At 41.4% G+C, this 25,131-nt stretch overlaps 1 protein-coding gene across 3 annotated transcripts; it reads right to left on the bottom strand.

The window, feature by feature from the left end:
- Positions 1 to 7,771: 7,771 nt before the first annotated feature.
- Positions 7,772 to 25,029, bottom strand: ACADSB (acyl-CoA dehydrogenase short/branched chain). Of its 3 annotated transcripts, none has more exons than XM_036385718.1 (11): positions 24,974 to 25,029; positions 20,932 to 21,091; positions 20,558 to 20,658; positions 19,886 to 20,092; positions 19,270 to 19,440; positions 18,657 to 18,782; positions 18,193 to 18,285; positions 16,061 to 16,150; positions 13,387 to 13,524; positions 11,680 to 11,779; positions 7,772 to 10,995 (listed from the first exon to the last, which is right to left on the bottom strand). In XM_036385718.1, the coding sequence occupies exons 1-11, from the start codon at positions 25,013 to 25,015 to the stop codon at positions 10,925 to 10,927; spliced, it is 1,299 nt and encodes a 432-aa protein (XP_036241611.1). In that variant the 5' UTR covers positions 25,016 to 25,029; the 3' UTR covers positions 7,772 to 10,924. The 3 variants fall into 3 exon arrangements, with proteins under 3 accessions (XP_036241611.1, XP_036241612.1, XP_036241613.1); XM_036385719.2 differs by having other exon boundaries at positions 20,932 to 21,094; positions 24,974 to 25,007; XM_036385720.2 differs by lacking the exon at positions 24,974 to 25,029 and adding an exon at positions 21,202 to 21,221.
- Between the last annotated feature and the right edge of the window lie 102 nt (positions 25,030 to 25,131).

The raw sequence follows: 25,131 nt of genomic DNA, 5'->3' as shown, positions 1-25,131 counted from the left end.
AGCCACCCAAACTGCTCTAATTCCTCAGAGCCAGGGCTGCTCACCACATCAGAGGCACCTGCAGCAGCCAGGGCTCCCACACCACACCTGGTTTGGGCAGCAAGCTCCTCTTCACAGGTGCACAGCTCCCAGCACCATTCAGAAAGTGCTGTTTGTTACCTCTGACCATGCCCATCCCTAATTTCCTCCAGCAATATGGGGGATAATTCCATGGAAGGTGCTGGGAGCGCCTCGAAATTACGCACCCATGGATTAAGAGCGTTTCAAATTTATGACAGGCAATAGTCATGAGGTGGCTATAAATGCTTCACGGGTTCACTTCGTTGACATAGAGCCTAACCTTGCCACAAAAATACATTTTTATTCCGCTGGCTTAAAGCAGGTTTGACAAATACTCTCCAGGATAACTCAACCCTCGCGTTTTATCTTTGCTTGGCCCAGGCGCTGGCCGCGACAGAGTTTTGTCATGAAAGATGGAGCTCCGAGGCTGGGGACATTCCCCTCATGGCTTCATCTCACCTCCCAGCTCATTAGAAACCTTGGGCTCCTGCCTAGCATTTTATTTTGACATCAGAGGTGTAAATCAAGTCATAAACATATTTAAACTAATGTTGTTGAAAATCCGTAATTCTGACAGGGAAATGAGCGGCAAAAAGTGCATATAATATTTGGTGACATGTAATTTTAACTTCATCCCGTCCCTCTGCTTTTGAGACATTGTTACCTGCAGGATAACGCAATAAAATAAGGATGTACAAGAATGTGTCAAATGTAGGGCTTCCCTAAATTACGCTCTCAGGCACAGATTAATACATTTAATACATTCCAGTCATGAGTGAAGTACTTATAGCAGAACAACTGCTCCTTCAGTGATATCATTCACTGGAATGAACTACAGCTAACAGTGACAAGCTGGAAAAATGCCCCCACTTTTCAAACTGTACAAATGGCATTTGGACACAGTAACTCAAAACTGGACACTTCATTTCAAGTTTAAAGCTAGTGGTCCAGTCAAAAGCTATTACTCCATCTTCTTTATTTGTAGTCCATGCTTTTGTGCTCTTTAAGAATCAAATAAATACTGGTGTAATGGTTAGCAACTGCCAGTTCAACGAAAAATACTGCTAAATTCACCAATAAGTCTTTTTTCTACACACACAAATTTATGACATAAGAACTGAACCCATTCCTGTTACAATGTCTGGATAGTTTTTTAATGTAGAGGGAGACTCACTTTAGTGATAAGAGTTTAAACCTCAACTCCTTTTTCCTTCTCTCTGGATCATACATCTGGAGAGGGAAGAGCCTGAGACAAATGGCCCCTGTGTGCCAGCTGAGCTGCACTGAGCTGGCCTGTGCTCAGCTCCAGCACAGCTGAGGAAAGAGCTGCCCCTGGTGATGCCTCAGGTTTTAGTTTTTCTATTTTTCAGATTCTGTGCTGCTTTAGTGTGTGAGCTTGGATTTCATATGATATGGGTTTCACATCAGGGATGCTGAGCTCTGTGCACAGAGCAGGGAGACAAAACAATTCCTGCTCCAGCTGGGCACCAAGGACAAATGATCCAAATCTCAGCCCAAGAGCACAAACCCCGTGGGCTGAAGAGAGAAAAACAAGCAGGGTGGGACTGCAGGGGCTAAAGCTGGAATGGGACAATGAACTGCAAGGTGCAAATGGAGCAGAACTGATCCCAGGGACAGAGCCCGTGACCATTTTCGTTCATCTTGGGTGTATTTTATGCATTTTGTGATAATTTTGGTTCATCCTGGGTGCATTTTGTGCATTTTGTGATCATTTTGGTTCATCTTGGGTGCAGCCCTGGCTGGGCTCTTGTGCTGCCCAAGGTGGATCCATGGAGGAGATGCTTTTAATAAATCCCTGCTTTATTCTTTAGCTCTGTCCAGCCTCTGTTCTAGGGCAGCCTTCACAAGGCATCAGTGGCTCTGCACTGACCCTTTTGCATCCCCACTGGGATTATTTAAAGCAAAGGGATTATTTGAGAGCAAAGAGATTATTTGCTCTGGGATTATTTAAATGTGGATGCAAGGTCTTCCCCCTGCTCTGCACTATTTAAGAACTGGATGGAGAAGGGGACTGAGGTGGGTAAAACCTCACTAAACCCTTCTCCTTTTCAGTTCTTTATCATCCTCTTTGGTCCACTATTTACTCATCCCCAGCACTGGCTAATAATAATTAGGTCCCAATTTGTGCTCAGCACAAGGGTCCTGTTGCTGGGCAAAGGGAGGGAGCAGCACTTCCCTCTGTCAGAGGAGGGTTCCCTCTAGGAACCAGAGCTGGGACTGGGGCTGGTTCCTTTCCATTCACTGTAGCACCATGTGCAGGCTTCAGGGCTGGAGTTTTTAGTTTCTGGTTGATCCTCTTATGCAAAATCAGCAATCCTCCAGAACAATCAGGTGCATCACACCCCCAGAGAAATCTGCTGTGTCCCCACACAGCCCCTGCATCAGGGGCCATGAGGGATTTTGTGAATTAATGTTTATTCCAGACAATGTCTGTGCTAAAAAAATGCATTATTAGCTGCTACATCACACCTAGAAAAACACAGATTCGTGTATTGCACCAGGAACTGTGCTAAACTTCTGCATTTGGCTGATGTGAGACCCAAATAGGGACAGTGTGAGGAAGGGATAAATATTCCAAGTGCCACTGGAATATTGCCAAGCTCCCCAGCCAGCTTTTTTTACAGTGTGTTGAGCAAATGCTACATTAAAACAAGAGATGAACAATGGATTTGTGTCTAAAAGGAGAAAAACTCACACCCAGACACTTTCTCAGAAAAATACACAAAGGTGCTGCCCCAGACTCATGAGATTGCTTTCAAATTGTTTGAGGGGACACAGGGAACAAAAACACAAGTTATTTTGGATTTTGTGGATATATTGGTTTTGTTTTCCAGCTTCCCCAGGTAGTAATTATAGGCCTGCTCTGTTTTGTCACAGACATTTGCAGCCAGAAGCCTCAAAACCATGGGGCTGTTCTGATGGGTTTTTCCACCAGTGCAGGCTCTGTGGTGTCCCAACATCAGAAGCCCCACAGTATCTGGAACACTCAAGAAAAACTGTCTGGAAACAGAAATTCTTTTCATTTCTAAGAAATGTCTTACATTTTCTTTAATTCAGTTTCTTAAAGATGGTGAAGAAGGATTTTCTGTTCCAAGTAATTTCATTTGGTGTCATAATTACATCTTGATTAAGTCTATCCACATTTAAAATTAGGAGGGGTTTTGTTTTTTGGGTTTTTTTTTTTTTTTTTTTTGTTTTTTTTTTGTTTGTTTGTTTGTTTGTTTTGTTTTTTTTCCTGATCTGCAGGGTAGATTTTAAAGATTTTATATGACTACAAGCAATGTGAACTGGGAAGGACTGTGATAACCTGCAAACAAAGCAGGTTTGGGGACTGAGAGGGACAAATGACAGGTGTGACAGGGGCAGGACTGTCCCTGGGATCTGTGCAGTGACATTTTGAGGACACAAAGCCTCTGGCAGCTCTTGTGCAGAGAAAAGCAGGCTGCTATTACACACACCTCTGCCTCCTCACTTTGCCACTGCTGGCACCAAAACCACCATGCCTGCTGCCATTTCCTTCCAGGACAGAAAATCTCCAATTTTCCTTAAAAAAATAATCTAGACCCTGGTTTGTATTAGCTCACACCCAGTCCTAACCCAGCTTGTAAACACCTTGGAGCAGATTCTTTATTTTTTTTTTGGCTTTTATCCACCTGAGTGTGGTTTAAATGCATCCTGTACCACAGCTAGGGATCCTGGATCAATACAAGTAGGGATGAAAAATAACACTGTGCTCTAAACTGCTGTGACTAATTCCTTGGATTAGAAATACCAAAAAACAATTCAATCCATACTGCAGGATTTTATCTGAGGCCAAGTACTAATTCAAAATTTTACCTGCTTTTCCATGGAATGACAGCAAAATACATCTCCAAATCTGGTTTTGGCTCATCAAACCCTGTTGACAAAATGATTTGTTTTGAGAATTAAATTAAAGCCTTTTCAGAAGAACTCTCCTCAAATGGAAACAAGGAAATCAGCCCTCAAATGTGTCATCCTTGGAAAACCCAACAGGACATTGGTTCTCCTGCTGCAGTGCCTGTGCAGAACACGGAGCACAGAGCAAACTGACAAAATAATTGGATTATACATGCACAATTCAGACTTTCAGTTACTGGGTGCTTTCTTGTTCCTGGTTTCCACAGAAAAGTCAGGTTTTTGTTCCTTAAGTCCTTGTACTGCTTATTTACATATGAAAAGGTAAGTTTATAAAAGAGCTTTCCTATTTTACTCCACCTAATAGTTAATAATTTAAATCTGTAGCCATTATCATCATATAGATTGACACAAATGGCATATGGATCATTCTGGGGATGAGGGTTAGTTTCTTTTAAGAGAGAATTGTTTTAGTTTTTGCAGGAAATTAATCAGGGGAATGGGCTTTGTGGAGCATGGAGCAAATCTAATCTGTTCTTTGTTCAAATTTGCCTTGCTCCAATTCCTAGCAATTGTAGACAACATGCTCTTTTGTTCAGGAGCCACTTGTTACATGCATAATTAGAGACTGCAGTAGCTGTGTTTAAAGAAAAACTGTTTTCCAATGTAATGTGTGATCTTGATAATAGTATTTTCATCAAAGGTAGCAATTACATTCATTAAGCTGGGACTGGCAAGGCAGCAAGGAAATTAAGTGGAAGGTGAATAAAAAGCTCCCCGTTTCTTTTTAAAATCTCTGCCTCTTTATAAGTTGAAATGCACCACGTTGAGCTGCAAACTGGAAAATACATACTGAATATAAGGGGGAAAAAAAGAAAGAAAGAAAGAAAGAAAGGAAAAAATAAAGTCCTCCTTAACCTTTCTGAATAATGATCCAGAAGATATCCTAGGGACACCTACTATAGATGCACTTTTCAAATTAAAGGGCTTTATTCTACATTAATTTCTTATGCAAGTTTTAAACGAGCTCAACATATGATTCAGCTCTTTAAAGGCTCCAGGGCTCTCTAGGATTAATTCACTGTTCTTTTCACACATGAATTAATTGTTTTGTGTTCTCAAAAACAGCAAACAGCACATAAATCAACCAGTTTGGAAAAGGCACAAGGCTGGTGCCTTTTGCAAATCACTGAAGTTTACTCCTTACACTCCATTGTTGTAATAGGCAACTTTTAAAGGAAAAGCTGGGGAAGTAGGACATATGTTCTTAATTCTAAGTGGATTTCTTGAATGCGTAACTCATTTCAGTGATCTGATTCCTTGAAAGACCAAAGTTGTGGAGCACTGAAAAGCTGTTCTTCCAGCATGCCAGTTGTTTATTTCCCAATTAATAAATCAATTACACATCACTAATATACTTGCAACCATTCCCACATAAAAAGAGCTAGTTGTGATGGATTTTTTTAACCTCCTTTTTGCCTTAAGCTTCGGAAGAGTGAGCTTTGCAGATGGAAAAATGTGAAAATATGAAGATGTGAGCGCAGAGCCCCACGAGGGGCTGTGCCCAGGCTGAGCACAAACACAGCAAGTTCATTTTTAACCCCCCAAATCCTATCCTGATTTTATTCCAGGCACTGTGTCCCAGGCTGAGGGGGGAAGTGTGTGTCCCCCACAGCTGTGTTGGCAGCAAGGGCAGGGCACCGCTGCTGACAAGTCACTGCTTCTGATCAGGGCTGAGGCAGGGTTTTGCAGGAAAATGCCCCAATTCAGGGTCTCAACCAGCACCAAGCAGAGCAGGTGACACCTGCAGCAAGGGGGATGAGTTAAATTTACCAGGAGGGCAGGAACTGAGGGGGGGTGGAGGCAGGAAATGTGCTCCCTCCTCAGCAGGGATGTCCCAGCCCACTCCCAGCTCAAGGTAAGAGAGAAAACTGCAGCCAGAACCCAGCTGCCCATGACTCCAAAAATAACTGTTTGTCCCTCTCCCCTTCCCAGAAATAGAATCTGAAACCACAGCATCTTGGCCAAATTGGAATTTGTATAGTTCTGCGAAGCATTTCCTTCAGTTAGGAATGATTTAATTATTCTTCACTTCCTCTTCTAGAAATCATTCCTGGATAATGAGGTTAGCATAGAGCAGATATGTTTCAGTCAAGGAATAGATGTAATTTAGTGCCAGAAGGCTTTTACAGTTGGGGAAAAAAAAAAAAAGAAAAGGTTTTTGGACACTTCTAAATAGAAGCAGCAGGATAGAGAAGGTTTGCTATTAAATTAGAACAGTCTGAGACACCAGACCATGGGGTGCTTTAACCCAGTGCTCTGTCAGCCCCTGAAGAAACAGAGCACTCCCCTGCAGCCCAGATTCTTACACAAGGGTAAGAAGGCACATTTTAAATAATTATTAAATAATGGCAAGCTGCATTACTGCCAGAGAATTGTTTATCTCTGCAAATTGGATCACTGGAGTCAAAGCACAGTAGAGCTAAAATTCTTCCAGCATTAAATGGAAGATCTGTTGTTGCACCTTCCCTTGGTCCTTCGAAACTGTGAATCCTGCATGGCACTCAAATGTATTTTATGACAAATATCCTGTTGAATCCAGCTTTTATTATTCAAGCAACAGTCAAAATAAACTGCCTTATCAATCTAATGTAGGCACTGCTGCAATTAAACTCAGAAAATTATTTTCCTTCTAAAGCCTGGTTGCACAGACATTGAGAGGACCAATGGAGTTCAGCAGCTCTATTGAACAAACAAGTTCTTTGGAGCTTTTCACTATTTAACTATGCTTCCAGAACCTCAACTTTTCTTTTTAAATTATTCCTGGATTATTTTTATGGAAGTTTAGAAAATTTCTTCTATAGAAAACCAAAAAGTGTCCAGAAAAGCTAATGTCAAACATCATGTTTTTGGGAAGGATCTAAACAAAAGCAGAAAACCTCAACAACACAGTGTTAAATTAAAACCTGCTCTGTTTGTACGGAAAAATTTGCACTTAATTTGCATGTTTAGGATGCAAATTAAGGAATAGAAGAATTTTACAGGGTGTCCTTGAAAACAATTCAGGCCGAAAAAGGTCCAAGACTCTTGTGGCAAACTTGATGTGATGAGAAGGATGATCAGAATATGATTCTGTTCCACTGAGGGCTGGGCCATTGCTTGAGACTTGGCTGAATGTCCCTGGCTGAAGGCAGCAGAGCCCCTCTTTAGCCTCACTAAAAAGGAATCACTAAAAACTGGACTTTTTTTAGTTTGTCTAAGTCCTCCAGTGTTAGCAGCTCTGCAGTTACTGAGAGGCAGAATAGCTTCAGAAAGATGTAAATCCAAATGATCTTGAAAGACAAAATATATAAAAATGCTATTACTGTCTAGTGAGACTGCACATACTTTTGATTTATATTTCTAAATATTTCACCAGAAAAAAATGTTACAGTGTACACTGCATGTTCCTTTGAACAATAAACAAGCTATTAGGGAAAACATTGGTTATTTCTAGTTACCCTGAATACATTCTGGGGCTGAGGAAAAGCATTTCTTCAGCTTTTGTGTATCCAGTACCAGCTCAGGGAAGTCAGACAGCTGCTTTCAAAACAAACTGGGCTTCCAATGGAGCTTGGCTTGGTAGAAGAACTTGAAATGTGTCTCTCACCAAAAGATTTTCAAGTGGAAATGCAATAACATGTTAATTAGAAAAGTCTTTGCATAGCAAAAGGCTCCCAAAGAACAATAACTCTGTAGTTGATGTAAGCCTTTTCTAACACAATCTTTACATGGGGAAAAGAAAGCATGCAAGAAAGAACAACAGCACAGAAAAGATGATACAAAATGTTGTATTTGAGTATTTCCCAAGTAGTGATTAAACCCTTCTGTGGAAATCTGCCTTGATCACCAAGCAGAACAGAACTAGAGAAAGCTGACATGACACAGCCATTCTCTCCTGTACAAAACCTGCAAGACCTAGCAACAATTTTAAATTACAGATTATTAGAGAACCATAAAATCACATACAATCATTGTATCAAGTCAAAAACAAGTCAAAAATTCAGGCACTTTTTAATACATTCTCAATACAGGTCTTTTCTTCTAACCAGGGAAGCTGACATGCAACATTTGATACTGAAGTTGCTGTTCCAGGACAACAGACTGGATGGACTAAGGGCATAAAAAGGGAAAAGTCACTAATAAAATATATCTTGGATACATCTTGAGTATATAAAGCAGCTTAAAAGCTCAGAAAGCCTCCCAGCACTGCCCACACCAGCTCTGCAGCCTGTGCCCACAGTGCCAAATGTAGAATTGACATTTATGAGCACCCAAAAATGCCTGTCCCAAAGCAGAGCAAGGGCTGGGGAGCACAGGCAGCTCTAAACAGCTCCTGGACAACAGCACAGCACTCCTCATTCCTAACCAAACAGCTGAGTTCAGATGGCAGGGCTGGGATTTAAGGTCCCTTCCAACCCAAACCGTTCTGTGACTCTCCCCAGAATCAGTGACCAGAGTAGCCAATGCCCTCCACACAGGTACCTGTCCTCTTAAAACAGCAAGGAAAGTTACTCAGGGGTTGTAATTGATTTGTGCACATACTCCTCCACAAAATTTGGTATGTAAATACAACACATTATTTATTTCTTTCAAAACTGTGTACAAAATACAGCATACATAACAAAGACATGAAATATTTACAGCTGTAACATTAGTTAAATGTTTGACCTTCCTTATTGAGAAGAAAAGCTCATCAGCTACTGCTGAATTGCTGCTGAGGATGTTCAGGTTGTTTGCTGGACTCAGGCATCCCATATCAGACTGTCAGGAATCACATTAATCTCATTTTCCCCTGGTTATTTTTTCAAATGGATACCTGACACATTTCTACACAAAGCAAGTCTTTTTACATAATCCTGGATATCCAGCCCTTCACAGTCCTTCAAAGAGCTCTACACTTTCCTGCACAAAGGGTTTGCTTCTGGCACTGTATTGAATCAGTAAAGTATTGCCAGTCTCACACAAAACTGCAGATGCCAAGCTGAGAGTGTCACAAACCAGGAGATCACAGCAAAAACCAAAGCCTGCTTTCTGTGGACACTCATGTGAGCAAAGCAGATTAAACCTCAGCAGCCAAGGGCTGCCTCACCTTGGCACAACTCAGCAGAGCAATCAGCATTAACTCCAGCATTTTGCAGTGTGGTTTTGATTATTCTGGATTTACAGATAGACTGTGTTGAGCAGAATAACTGCAGTTAAATGCTGTGGTGTCTGTAGTCTTAATTCACTAGAATTCTAATCTAAATAAGAATTAAGACTAGTCTTAATTCTAATCTAAATTTCCCCAGCTGTTTCAATTCAGATGAAAGAAAGCCTGCAAGTAAATCTGAAATGCATTAATAATAATAATAATAATAATAATAATAATAATAATAATAATAATAATAATAATAATAATAATAATAATAATAGAAAAAAACTTCAGAAACCACCTAGCCTACCTTCCTACTCTTGTATTTTTGTAAATCTCAAAGCTCTTGATCAAACTGATGTGGGAGGGGCATTTTTATTGGCACAAGGATAATCACCACAATAATTCTTTGCCCATTACCAGGCAAAGCGTGTACATAGAGGGATTAATTCACTAAAGCAGCTACTTCCCTTTGAAGTCAGAGAACTTTTTAATAGTGCTTTTCATCCTTGCTTGTTTCTTTGTCTAAGGCACTGCTTGTTTTACAAATCCCACTTGTTAAGTGTCACTTGCCCTGGTTTTGCTAGGAAATCCTCTGGGAGTCTCAGCCTGTAATGTTCTAAGCTCCACTCAGAGTGAATCATCAGTGAAAGGCAAGCTTTAAAAATGAGATTCCTCTAAGTCAAGCCAAAACCAGAAAACCAATCCTTCCCTCCCCAAAACACTTGAAACAGATTGCCAATTACAGCAATTAGGATGATTTTTCATATATTAAGCTTCCTGTCTCTTGATTATTAGTTAATTAGCTCTCCAGCACTGAAGAGGTTTCTGCTGTAAATAAAATGTCTAATTTTAGAGTAAACAGAGACAAAGAAATAAAATACTTCCCAACCCCCTGCCCTTTTTTCTCTCTAAAAAAAGGGAAAAACTGTGCTGGAGAACCACTAACTGCCAGGAGCAAGGATTTCTAGGCCGCAAATTAACAGTGCCTCCCTTTAAAGTTTGTAAAATGCATTGAATGTGGAAAGGCCACTGGGAGGTAGAATCACAGCACTCTCATTACCCAGCTTATATCTGTCCTTTTGCAGAACTACTAGAGCTTTTTTAACCCCATTTCAGAAAGATTTCAACTCAACCTTTTATGAAAGGAGAACTATAAATAGGCTCTTAGATTAAAACCCTTAACAGCTGAGAAGGCTGGAAAGGGAGGTGGATATTATCCACCTTTCAGGAGTACAAATTGGGGCTGCAAGGGCTTAATTACAAAGATATCCTTAAGAACACACTGAGGGCTGCTATAAAAATGACTCCAATTACAGCAGCTCCACAGACAGCACTCCACCTGGGAGAGAGGAAAGCATCAATTCCCTCTCTGTGCACCCCATGCTAATGCAGCAGCACACCCCAAGTGCAGCTCCAGCCCACACACTGGCTCTCCCAGGTGGATCAGCAGAAATGCCAGGGATTTGGATTCCAGGGATTTGGATTCCTTTGTTTTCACTCTGAAATCTCCAAGTGGAGATGAACTGCTGGCATGACTTCAGGGAGCCAAATCCAGTGCTTGGAAGTGTCTCAGGCAGAAAGAAGTTTGGATTTGAATGTGGAACTCATGATTTCACATAAATCACTCCCTCTCTTCCCTGAAATGGGGAACTCATGGTTTTCCCTATGATTTCACTGTGATAGTGTATTCTTATTTATGATGTAATCAATGCCTTCTGTAATTACAAATAAATTTACAATTAGCGTTAAGGGAAATAATTTTTATATAGCATCAAGGAAGTCCTTATGGTTTCAGTACTCCTGTGCTAAGAATTTTGCAATTGTGCTCAGCTGGATATTTGAAGTTCCTTCATATATTGTTCCTGAAATCAGAAGAAAACAAATTAGTAGACTCTAAACCCACTGTGAATTTATGAAGAGAGATCAAAATATCATCCTAAAGTCCAGTGAGAACCTTTACAATTATGAAATGAAGCTTTTCTGTGCAAGTACTAGCACAGAATTGTATTTATATAATATTATAGACATTTATATTATATTATCTGTAATAATGAAAGCACTTTTCTGGCTGGCAACACATAATGCAAAGACATTTTCCTGAAAAGCGGTTCTTAAATAGCCAACAAAAATGAAGAAGTTCCAAATGCTATTATAATAAAAGCCAAAGGGTAATATTGTTAAAAAATCAAACTGTTGTGTCCAAGGATTATCCTGATGAACAAGAAAGCCTTGAAAAGAAAACTCCACATGGATTCAGATCTTAAAGCCAATGAAGGTATTTTTAATTCTTTTTTTTTTTACAGGTATCTTCTTAATAGCATGGGAAACAGTGTTTGTGTCTGTATTTTGTTGGTATCTAATGAAGTATTTTAACTAGCCTTGCATGTACATAAACTTATACCTAAAATTTTATATCTGAGCCTTTGAATTAGTGTTGATACAGTCTCAAGGAAAAAAATATCCTGAGAAAAAAATCCAGGCCTTCTTCCTAAAACTTTAATGGCACCAAAGCTACAAGAGATACTTGGTAAGAAAGTGGCACTCACCTATCTTGCAGTCACGGTAGTACTTTTCTATTGGGAAATTTTTGGTGAATCCAACACCTCCCATCCATTCAATGCATTTACTGGTTGTCAGTGTTGCAACCTGGGAAGAGAGTTTCAGGATTTAACTTCAGACAGTAGCAATAAAACTTATACTTTGTACCTGATTAATAACAAAACAGGGAATAAAGCAGTGACTAGAACAGGAGGGAAGAAGGATGGGTATTTTGGTATTCAGCAAGCAATTTTAGGATAAAAACAACATAAACCAGAGGACATCAGGAGTTTCACTAATTGTTACAGCAATAGCTTCTATGCTGCTGTTTGCAAAAGACCAGCACTGGTATGCAAGACAACGATTGCAAAGAGGGAAAAGTCATCCAGTTTTGAGTCATTTTAAGACACAGATGTGATCAGCAGAGCTGAAATGGTCACAAACGAACTCTTTACGGTGTCATTTCTCATGCCACAATAAGATTTCTGAGAAAATTAAATCTTTCTTGATGAGTGAAAGTATAAATTCACTTTCCTCTTTTAGTGTTGTTGGTTGGTTTAAAAAATTTTATTTAGGGGCATGAGCAACTTATTCTTTGGTGACTTAATTTAGATTCTGTGCATGGACTGAGAAACACAGAATGGGTTGGGTTGGAGGGTGTTGGAGTGTTGAGGGGTAGGATGGTCAGAGATGAGAGATCTCTGAAGCCAGGTTGTGGAACTTGGGGTCTATTGCAAAGGGCCTGGGTGCAGGGGCCTTCTGGAACTTGGGGTTTATTGCAAAGGGCCTGGGTGCAGGGGCCTTTTGGAACTTGGGGTCTATTGCAAAGGGCCTGGGTGCAGGGGCCTTTTGGAACTTGGGGTCTATTGCAAAGGGCCTGGGTGCAGGGGCCTTCTGGAACTTGGGGTCTATTGCAAAGGGCCTGGGTGCAGGGGCCTTCTGGAACTTGGGGTCTATTGCAAAGGGCCTGGGTGCAGGGCCCTGCTTGGAGCTGCCAGCCACAGCCCAGAGCAGGCTTGAGAGAAGAGAGGGGTACAGAGGATGGGAGGGTAAGAGAGTAAGAGGGTAAAAAAGGTAAGAGAGCGAGGTTCCCGTTCCAATACAATAAATCTTCTTCTGTGTTGAATATTCTGATTCTCACTAACCAATCTAATACAATATACAAATCCTATAGCATTTACATACAGCCTATAAGAATCACTACATTACCATACTGTGTTCCATTTTAAACCCTAAAAACTCCTCTTTGGGCCCCTTCTGCCAGGCTGGCAGGGTCTGCTCTGAGCCCTTGGGCCTGTCTGCAAGCAGAGGGAATTGTTTGATCAAAAGGGGATCACCTTCAGCCGGCCACACCGTTGTTTTCCAGTTGTTCAGTAACTGAGGTATCTCAAAGCTTGCTTTCATTTCAAATCTCACTTATAGTTTCTATATTCTCAAAATCTTTTGCCAGACAATCATATTTATAAGGCTTTCCTGTTTCACTGTTTCATCTTCCCCAACAGGAGGGGATCTTAAAACTCATCTCATTCCAACCCCTCTGCCAAGGGCAGGACACCTTCCACTAGCCCAGGTTGCCCCAAGCCCCACCCAACTTGGCCCGGAACACCTCCAGGGATGTGACAAAAGTACATGCAGAGCTTCCACAGCCAAGATGAATTCCAAGGACACAGGGGGTAGCAGAAGGAGCTTTAGCAGCAGCGAGGGAGCTCAGGTACCTCAGCAGTGAAGTACTTGGCCATGCTGGCCTCCTTGATGGCCGGCCTGCCTGTCTCCGCCAGCCGTGCCGCGTTGTAGGTCAGCAGCCTGGCTGCCTCCAGCTGCGTGGCCACCTGGGCAATCTGGTGCTGCATCCCCTGCAAGAACAGCACAGCACTCACACAGAGCCACAGCCCCTGCAAGAACAGCACAGCACTCACACAGAGCCACAGCCCCTGCAAGAACAGCACAGCACTCACACAGAGCCACAGCCCCTGCAAGAACAGCCCAGCACTCACACAGAGCCACAGCCCCTGCAACAGCACTCACACAGAGCCACAGCCCCTGCAACAGCACTCACACAGAGCCACAGCCCCTGCAAGAACAGCCCAGCACTCACACAGAGCCACAGCCCCTGCAAGAACAGCCCAGCACTCACACAGAGCCACAGCCCCTGCAAGAACAGCCCAGCACTCACACAGAGCCACAGCCCCTGCAACAGCAGCACAGCACTCACACAGAGCCACAGCCCCTGCAAGAACAGCCCAGCACTCACACAGAGCCACAGCCCCCGCAAGAACAGCCCAGCACTCACACAGAGCCACAGCCCCTGCAAGAACAGCCCAGCACTCACACAGAGCCACAGCCCCTCGGAGCTGCCAGCAACAACCATCCTGCTCACCATGCAATGCACTCTAAAGTAAAACCATCAGGTCCAGGTGGGAAGTAATTCTGTGACAGGGTCTCTGGTATCAAGATGACCCCGAGGTGTTGGAAAGTCTCTTTTTCCCAGCCCCAAGATTGAAGAAGGAGTCAGGCTTCCTTAGCTCTGGTTTTCAAGGTTGTTTATTTTCTCTTATCTATAAAATTCTTTCTCTGACCTGCTGAGGTCTGTCTAGCAAGTTAGTCTGTGGCACACTGACCACCTCAGGGTGGTGTTATCTTTTTATACTAAGAACTATGTGTACTTTATTTACAATAATTTTCCAATACCTATCACCTATGTTAGACAGGTCTGTCTCTACTCTAAACCAATCCAAAAGTGCCACCATCACAGCAGAAGATGGAGGCTAAGAAGAAACAGGAGGAAGGACAGGACATGCCCAAATCCCTCCATCTTGCCTCCTGAACCCCCATTCTAAAACCCCAAACTTCTACTTTTTCACCCAGTGATAAATTCACTATCATTCTATTCAAACTCTTGTGGCTTGTAACTCTTTGCACAAAGTTGGTAATTGTCGCCATGGGTTAAAATCAAAGGCACAGGTGGTTTTGACTCTGTGCCAAGGTCTCTGAGCCCCTGTCAGGGTCTCGAGTCCTCCAGGGCAGTCAGAGGAATTTCCTGGATTCCAACAATTCTGTGTTCCTTCTGTGTTTATTGACAGAGGTTGGGAACACTCCTGGGCCACTGAAGTGTCTCAGGAACTGCAGTCCTATTTCCTTCCCCCTTTCCTGTTCTTGGATTCAGGAGTACTGGGGTTCTTTTTGCCTGACTGAACACAGGGTTACCTATTTAAACCCAGGAATATAAAGGTTCATTTTACCCAATCTTAACATCCTCCTCAGGATTACAAAGGCATGAGGAAGACAGAACTGCATTTTTCATTCTCCAACTGTTCACTGAGACAAAACCAGGTCTGCTTCCCTAATGAGCTTAGCCAAGGAAGACTTGTAAACAAATATTTCTTAAATAAAAGTGGAGAACTAGCAAGGTGACAACTCCTTTCCTTGTCCCAGAGGCACAAGACAAGATTTAGAAGCAGCTTAAATGTAGAGAGGACATGACTGAGGAGTGGATTCAAGGGGAAGGAAAGAGGTGATGGAGCTCACATCTGAATGGTATTACAGAAGAATGGGTTTATTTAAGAACACCCAAATATTATGATCATTGAAAATGAACATTTAGTAGTCTAAAACACAATGAAATCTTTCATCTTATTAGAACATTAACACCATTCCCTCAGATCTGCAGAAATATATAGGCAGGTCAAAATACCAAAATGATTTGGCAATTATAAATTCCATTTCCCATTCAAAAGACGTAGTTCCAATCATTTCCTAGGTATCTATGAGTGCTTCCTAAAATTTGCATAAATTATGAGTAGTGCTAATGTTCCTTCTCTTCAGCTGAGATGTAGGTTTCTTTTAACAAGAAAATTACCAGAGTAATTACAATTATGTATCTTCCTTATTAAACTATACATCATTTTTGCAACAAAGAGTCTTTTTTGCTGTAAGAAACAGATATTATAATGAAAACTAAATGTCTTTGTACAACACAGGAAATCTAATAATTCGGTTTTCCTCATCTTTTTATCATTTCTAGTCTCCAGAAAAAGCCCTTCTACACCTCTTGAAAGGGTATAAAAACTGGAGCACGTTCAGTATAGTGTGATACTAAAATCAGAAGGGAGTTCCATGTGTATTATTTTCAAAGAATGTCAATAAGTTATCAAGCAAAAGGAATATATCAATAATATTTTTAAGTTTTAAATTATTTGTGTGGCACTTGCAAAGTCACTGAATTGCTGAATTTTACATGGCAATCCAGAAATTTCTTTGAAAAATACTCAAATATTGAGGAGGAGAGACAAGACATGAAGTGGAACATGAATTATGCAAATCATAATGCTAATTATACTGTTTATTATGCTCACAATTCTCTCTTGGAGGAAAGATCCCATTAACAATTACCTGGAAATCAAACACGCTCTTCCCAAACTGAACTCTCTCCTTTGTGTAGGGAACTGTACGGTCAAAACACCCCTGGGCCAGTCCTAACATCTGTAAGGAAAAATAAGGATATGGTCAAAAAAAATTGATTCTTTGAGTGCACCTAATGGACATGATCATAATTGGTCATCTTGTGGTCAGGCAGGTTGATATCCAGGAGAAAAGTTGTTTTCTTCCTACCTAGATATTGCTAAAGCTTGTATAGAGAATCCTAGGAGCCAGAATTTTACAGTTATCACACAAACTGAGGTGAGTTAAAAAAAATAAAAGTTTGAGGAACAAACCTTTTACATGCCCATTTCTTATCAAAGGCAAGTATTTGTGAAAACACTACCACTCATTTTTTGAACAAAACTTATGGGTTAACTGTAATTGCAAAAATGTTAAGTGGGTTTTTTTTGAAAATTCGTAATTGCATAAGAAAATGACTGTAAACTGAAGATCTATAGATTTATATTACCCTATTAAAGGAAAAATAATCTGAATTATTAATCAAAACTATTTTCATAAGCAGAATAATTTCTCATTTTCTAGAGGACACCAGACTGAATTGGCAGAATTAGCAATTTATTTCAGAAGTTAGAAACTTAGTGGCGTGAAGAGAACATTTCTTGTACTATCTTCCAACTCTGCAGAACAATTGTAAAAGAATTTCGATCAATTTTGTCTTTTCACAAAGGCAGAAGCAGTAAAGTGTCACATCAGACAGCTTAGAAAAACTACCTTTAATGATGTACAACAGAACAAAAAAAAGATACAAAGGAAAAAAGTAAAAGAAAACACTGCAGTCTGCTGCTAATCAGCCTCATTATCAGATTTGTCATCTCCTTCTGTAAATTATAAGAACAAAGTACATCAACTTCAGCACCTGTAATAATATTGCAGCTGCCTTGCACTAAAACCATCTGAAACTGTTTTCAAAGCCACAATTACCTTTTATAAGATCTTCATTATCTTTTTAAACTATTACTACTGCAAAACTAAACTCAATACCACAGGGCTTTAGAGCTGCTGTTCTTGTCAAGTCCATTTCTCTTAATTTGAAGGTGCCAAGAAGGCAGTAATTAAGATGTAACAACTACCTGACCTTAACTTTTAATTAAGGTGTAACTTGGAGTAATTAAGAGTAAAATCCAGACCATGTATTTTAGTGCCAGAGCCTTTATATTATTTATATCTCTGGGAACAATGAGGCCCACAGCCCTTTTTAAATGCCATATCAGACAAAGTTTAATCAGAGGTAATCTTTAGAAATGATGGAAAAGCCAGCCCAATTATCAGCACAGAGTATTGCCATGTGGAAAATCTCAATTTCACAAAGATGATTTCTTCTGGTCTGTCTGCAAACCAGGGTTAAAGTAAAGGAGGTTGGTAGTACAGAAATATTGCACAACAAAGTATAAACAAAGAAAAGATTACTTTCAAAAGTAAATTAAAAATATAAAAACTTATCACAAGTAATTTTATTCTGGGGCTGAGCCTGATTTCCACTGAGATCAGCAGCATTCTGAAATCTAAACTGACTTTACAGCAAAACACAACATTTTGAAATAACTACAATGTCAGTAAATATTTTCCCTAAGATGCCATACACAGTGCAATTTTCAAACACAACAATGAACTGGAACAGCTCTGCTAGAGAAAATCATTTATTTTAAAAATAAGTTGACTTTTCAAAACAAGTTGGGAAAACAACAGTCAGCACTAGGTTACATTTGCCAGCCCCATTCAATCCCAGCTGGAAGCACTAAGTTATACATTTACAGTTTCCAAAGTTAGTTTTCTTTGTAAAATAAAGTTTCATAGTGGAAGACAAGAACGTGGACATAATTCAGTAGCAATAAGTTAACGACCAAAGAGAAGCTAATTGCCTTTTAATGTTTTTTTTAATAAGTCTATTGCTTATGTCACCACAGGAGGATTTTCCCACTGGCAGCTGTTCCCATCTTTGCTGTAACTTTGCTACGGGAACAGTGACATCTAGTGGCAATCGAGCTTTTAATAAAGTATTTTCCAAACAGCTTTAAATATTCCACAAATTTCAGTCCAGACTCCAATGACATCCTGGCTGTGCTCAGTAACAAATCACTCACCTGTGCAGCAATCCCTATCCTGCCAGTATTGAGCATTCCAATGGCATACTTATAGCCTTGTCCAACTTGTCCCAGGATATTGCTCTCAGGAACCTAAAAAATAAAACCACCCAATTATTCCTGTTCTATTCTGCTTTGCAACCACTAAAAGGGTTCACAAGTTTTAGCAATTGTTCCTCATAAGTCAAGGCATAAAACATAAACCACAGTTTGATTCCTAGGATACCTGAGTAGAGCATTCCCAGATTCACATGGCTATAAACTGATGACTGAGAAAAAACTACATCAAAATTTAGGAAATCCAACCCCTCCCTAGACTTCTGTGGAAGGAAGATGCTAAAATATTCCCAACAATCAGTGTATCTAAGGGAAAAAAATAAGGAATTTAATTAAAATTCTTTCCTTATGTGTGGCCAGGTTCCAGCTGTACACAAGTTATGCTTCAAGAGCTGAACTTGCAATACCTTCACGTTGTCCAAGGTGACTGGGCAGGTGGAACATGCTCTGATCCCCAGCTTGTCCTCCTTCTTCCCCACATGAAGCCCCTCTGTGTTGCGATCCACTACGAAGCAGGTGATTCCTCTGTAGCCCTGGGGGAATTAAAAATAATCCAAACCTGGTTTTCATACCAATATCCCTCAAAATCTACTACCTACACCCAGACTGGGCACAAACCTGATACTAGCATATTCAGCTATGTAATTTTTCACTGGACATATTTTACTATAAAATACTTTTTAGCTTTCCATTTTGCCTTTTAACAACAGGAAGCTGTCAGCTAAGTCAGAAAGGCTGGAAAAATGTAAGACTGAGTCCTGTTACTCAGAACACCACCAGTGTTGTGCTCTTCATCTAAGCAACCATGATCCTGACATTTTTATTTTCCCTGGCTGGAGGAACTTATTAAATTGCTCATCAAGTTCTCAAGTTTTGTTGGGAAATATTTTTAAAGGTTTGCAGTCAGCTAGGAAAAGGTGCACAGAGTATTAACCTCTAACATCAGATTATCAGTATAAAATCCACAGTTTCATGTATCAGCAGCTGTCACTGAAATGCAAGAATTCTGTAGCAACTTACTAAGGATGGGTCTGTATTTGCCATGACAAAGAAAACTCCTGCATCTTCTGCCAAGCTAATCCACATCTTTGAGCCATTGATAATGTAGTAGTCTCCCTTCTTTTCAGCTCGAGTCTTCAAGGAAAAAGCATCACTGCCAGACCCAGCCTCTGACAGACAGAAACTCCCTAACTGCCAAGGGAAGGGAAAAAGCCAATTTAATTTCCACAAATATAAATAAATCCTATAAGGAAAATACTTATAAGCCAGTTCAAGTCTCTTAAATTCAAACATTTTAACCTATTGCATTAAAGTAACTGAGTTTCAGCTATGAAGATTAAGAATAGAAACACTGTATAATGACACATCTCTCAAAGTCAACTGCTTTACAGTTCTTTTCCACAGTAAATTAAATTTTAATGAAACTAATAAGTGCCTTTCCACTTTTACCTCTCAGCTACTGATGACAGGATGTATCTATATCACCACAGATCTCAGCTCTAACCAGTGTTTCAAAGTTCACACACATTTTCCAGAGCTGCAGACACACATTAGCCACTGAAAAAAAAAATCCCCACTAACATTACTAAACAATAATATAATTTCAATAGCTAAGTCAAGTAAGACTTTGACTCACTGTATCTTTGGACACCCTGGGCAGGTAAGTTCTCTTCTGTTCTTCTGTTCCATAGGTGGTAAACAACTTATTTGTTAGAGTGTTTTGGAGTTCACACACAAGAGCCACAGCTGGATCAACTTTGGCCAATTCTTCCACTGCCAATATGATTGAAAAAAATGAAGCTCCAGTTCCTCCATATTCTTCCCCAAGCTCAATACTCATCAGCTGAAATGGAAAAGGTGCAAATGTATAAATTTGTTGACGCTGGTAGCTGGAAAGGCTAAAATTGAATCAAGGAATAAATACCAGGATTTTGGCAATGTTAAGTCCTCATGGCTGCCCAGTAAGGCACAGAGGAATATTGGTTCTCTTCTCCATCAACACTTGGAGTCATGGCCTTTCCAGCATCCAATTAAAAAAAATTGAGGGAGGGAAGACAAGGAACTAAAAGATAAGGTGAAGTATGTGGTATGGGGAAGATGGAAAAAGAATTACAGTAAAAGATGGAGAGTGATAATGCTGTAAAGAAAGCTGTCATGTGATTGACAACTCCAAAATTTTTAATGATTCATCAGTTCATTGGAATTACATCCCTCAATCTTTTAATCTATAAATCTGAAGAAGGCACAGTTAGAGATACATAAAATGCTGTTACTTTCCAAATAAAAGGTTAGGTAAAGGTGTGCAGACCCCTTGTTCAAACAATCCCTGTACGATGGAATCTTCCATTTTCGCATTCTCATCCATTTTTTGCACGAATGGTGCAACTCGTTCCTGGGCAAATTTGGTCACTGCAATGAAGATAAGAGAGAAAACATGCAAATGTTCCATAAATAAATAAATTAACAGTCTCCTTGGGGATCAATACAACAGGAATGTGGCACTTCTGACAGGTTATGCCTGTCAGAAGAAAAAGTAGCCCAAGCAACATCAGGCATAAAACACAACTCCCCCAAAATATCTCAACATTTGACTAGAAATAAATAATGAAAATGAAATTTTAAGTAAAAATATCCCTTCTACTTGAAACATTTCTGAATTTTAACTGCAGAGATGATAGCTACCCATGTCTTTCAGCATGGCCTCCTCTTCAGTGAATGTTTGAAGTGGAGCACAGGCAAGTCCATCACTGGCTACATTTGGCTTGAGTTCTGATTTGGAGGATCTAAAAGCACAGGGAGAAACCCTCCAAGGAGCCAGGTGTGCTGGCATGTGTCTTCTCAGCTGCTGGCAACAAACACAGAACATGCAAACAGTTAGATCTGTATGCAGACAACCACATATAACTTAACCCAGTGCTTTTATTCAGTAAAGTATGAGGAAATATAACTTACATCTAATATTCAGCTTGAAAGCTTTTGAGAAAATATAACCTTCCCCTCCCCTGTGTCCTAAAAGAAAATATCCTTTAATTACTTTTCTTTTAATATGAAACATTTTTCTTTCTGGAAATTTACTAACACAAGGTTATTCTACAAAGTATTCACAAGAATTTTTAAGTCAATTTTAGTGTTTACAGCTAATAAACCCTGCTGGTAGTATTTATTTTGATAGATGATTTTGCAAGTCTACTGCAATATTCAGAGTAGTGAGTGTGTATTTCAATAGAATTAATACTTTCATTAACAAGAATGATAAGAGTAAATGAAAAATACACATGCAATGACTTGAGCTTTCTCCCTGCTTTTCTAGGGACCAGCAATTCTTGTTTCTAAAGCAATCTGACAGCCCCTCATGTGGATTATTGGCATTTTGCTGTGAAAGGGCCTAACTTTTAACTGCACTGTGGATTTCTGTATTCAGACTAAATTCTTATCCATCACTTAATGATTTTCAGAATGAGCACACATTTTGTAGACAAAGCCCTGGCATTTGAATGCTTCTGTACAGTTAATTTCCACACAGTTAAAATCCCACAGGCAGTATGCTGATAGTGTAACTAATAATTAATGTGTCTTATTTGGTTGATTTATTTTAAAAGCATGGGAAGGAACTAAAACAAAGTGATTCATGCTTATGTTCCCCATCTGTCCACAATATATAACAATGATTTCAAGAAGCACTGGCTCTCCAATCAAAAGAGCAGAGGCTGAGCATTTTACTGTGGGGAATAGTATTAAATGTAGCAGAAGTCACAAAAATGAACAGAACAGGGGCTTTTGGGAGGAAGCTACACTCAGTGATTATCAGGACATAGATAATGTGACAGCTTTGTCCCTCAGAGACCTAAAAACTTTTGTATTCAAAGACTCAATTACCTCACAGCTGACTTTAGAAAGGCAAGTTTGGTATGAAGGCCAATCTGCTTTCCAAACACAGAATAATTCCTTAGGAGTTTAAAGGAAGTTGGCATAAAGGATCTGGCTCAAAAAATAATGGGCCAGCAGTAGCTAAAACATATTCCTGAAAAGCAGCACAGTTTGTCTGTGTCCCAGAAATGACAGAACAATGGTTCTGTTCTGCTCCCCCAGCTCCCCAAAGCCACTCTGGGGCTGATCTCTGCTCCAGATTTCTGGCACTTCTGCCTTGTCAGTCCAAAGTGTGGAGACACAAATGTCCCACCAGGACAAGGGCTGACAGAAACCCCCAGGAGAGACACAGCTGGGCCATGGAGGATATAAAAACACATCTGCCAACACAGGTTTTTGGGTGACTGTGACCCCCAGAGTGAGGAACAGACTGGCTGTGCCCCAAGCAGGCGCCTGCTCAGCTCACAGAACACAGGGCAAGCCCACAATGCACACTGTGGCAGCAGCATTCCTCCAAAACCAGCAGAAATCTGGGGGTCAGGAAGTAAAAAATTCCTTTGATCCTTCTAATAATTCCTCCTCTTTCATGTTGGCTTTCAACACTTGTCATCTTCCTGGCTGAAGAACTGATGGAAAACACATCCATGAACTCTTGTGGAGACAAGGAGCAAAAGTCTGCTGTGATAAGGAAATTCTGATTTTGGCACAAACAGCTGTGCATAAAATAAAACCCAACAACAACAAACAGTCAGAGGTGGCAATAGAGAAAATAAATATTGCTGTGAAAATTCAGTGTTTATTCACATTCAATACCCCTGGTGACAAAACAACCACTGGTGAGCAGGGCTAACTTATGAATACATTTGGACGGTCAGCAGTAGCTGCAACACTTTCAAATGATGATGGAGTTACTGTGGGTCTTCACTAAATAAAGAAAACATTGTTTTAATAGAGATTAAACCCCATGTTCTGGGAGCAGTCAGGCAGGAATGGATTATTTGCAGAACATGCAGCTATGCTGGGGTCACCTGACACCCAGGTGTGCAAACATTCACCTGTGCAAGTCTGTCCTTGGCCAGGGCTGAGAAGGAAAAACCTGAGCATACACATGGACACTTGTATTTAACACTGGGCTGCTTCCTGAGCACTGACTGGGCTGCAAACCACACACAAACCTCCTGCTCCTTCCACCCCTTCATTCCCAAGTACAAAGAAAAGAGTGTTTTCCTCCATGGTGGCACAAACAAGGTTAATCACTGGGAAGGTGAATCACCTTCCACTACCCCTGAGTGCTCCAAGCCCTCTCCAAGCTGGTTCAGGCATTTATCAACCACACTTTGGTCAGTACTTGTTTGAGACACTTTGCTCCTTTGCAGGAGCAAAGGAATATTCCTAAAATTCCTAAAAAGGTCACCTTGAAGAGTTTTAACACCAATGGGATGCATCCAAGAGATGGGATTAATGCTGGCAACTCCCATACAAAGAGCAACAACTCACAGCTGCCCCAGAGGAATAACAGCCCTGTGTGGAAATTATATTTTAGTTCAACATTTAGATTTAAAAACTAAATAAACAATCAAGTCACTACATTATTGTGCACCTTTCTTTTCTTACAGGCTATGTAGTACCACTAATTTCAGGCAGTTATTTAAAGAGCACGTGCATTACTTAAATCCTTGGCTGCTGCTTCCCTGCCTTTTTTCCTGCTTTTCTTCTGTAGGTAGTGATTTATGCTGCTACAGGATTCAGACTGCCTCCCCTACTAAACACAGCCTTTTGAGAACTGGTTGCTGATAACATTGATTTTTCTGTTTATCTCAATTCTTACCTCCACCTCAGCTCTTTAAAAGATCAGTTGCCCTGGTTTCCTTGTTTGTTTTACTATCTAAACCAATATTTTAATGCTGGACCTGGCAGCATCATTAAGATATAAACAGAAAAACCCCCAAAGCAATGTTTTCCTCAGCTCACTTTGCTTGCCTTGGTGACTTCCACTCCTGTGTCTATCCCAGCTGGTTTCCACACAGCTCCTATTTCCCAGCAGAGAAGCTCCCCAGTGGGAATCTTGCAGGGTTGGTTTTCTTTATTTCAGTTTATTTCTAGAGGCACAACACCCCCAGGAGCTGCAGGAGAACGTCTCACCGTGCAGAGCCAAGGCGCACATGGCAAAACCCTGGGGTCTCTGCATGTCTTGGTCACAGCTCCAGTGCCTCAGGTGCGTTTAGCAAAACCAAGAATATTCCGAATTGGAAGGGACCCACAGCATCACCCAGTGCAGCTCCCGGCCCTGCACACACACCCCACAGTTCGCACCCTGGGCATCTCTGGAGCGGTGCCAAGGCTGCTGGAGCTCTCGGGGCCATTCCCGGCAGTGCCAGCACCCTCCGGGAGAGGTTTTGCTGCTCTATAACTAAAGGAGCCCCCAGAGCGCCTCCGCTGCCAGGCCGGTGCTGCCACAACCATTACACAAGACCTACAGAACTTTTCCTAGCGCCAAACCCAACCCCGCCGCCCCACACACAAACCCACAGGGCAGAAGGAGAGAAGGACGCTCCCCACCACCCTCACGCCTCGCAGAGCTGCCCCTGCACCCCGACATGTCCAGCCCCGGCCAGAGACCCGCACCCAGCAGCAGCGGCGGGCTGGGGAGGTGCTGCAGCCCAGCAGGACGCGGTGCCGCTTTCCGCGGTGCCGCTTTCCGCGGTGCCGCTTTCCGCGGTGCCGCTTTCCGCGGTGCCGCTTTCCGCGGTGCCGCTTTCCGCGGTGCCGCTTTCCGCGGTGCCGCTTTCCGCGGTGCCGCTTTCCGCGGTGCCGCTTTCCCTTGTCCCCTCATGGCTGTCCCACCCTGAGGCATCACCTTAGCGCAGCCCCTCAGCCAAGCTCCCGCCGCCGCCACCATTTTGGCGCCCACCCCGTGACGTCAGGGCCACCGCCCCCGTGACGTCAGAACCGACGCCCCCCCTCCGCTCCCGCCGGCGCGCGTGGGTCTCGCGAGACTGCGGTGGGCGGGGCCGG

This window comes from Molothrus ater, chromosome 8 (assembly GCF_012460135.2).
Source record: "Molothrus ater isolate BHLD 08-10-18 breed brown headed cowbird chromosome 8, BPBGC_Mater_1.1, whole genome shotgun sequence".
NCBI classification, from domain to species: Eukaryota; Metazoa; Chordata; class Aves; order Passeriformes; family Icteridae; genus Molothrus; species Molothrus ater.
The sequence above is the reverse complement of the archived record's forward strand: the minus strand, read 5'-3'. Positions and strand labels throughout refer to the sequence as shown.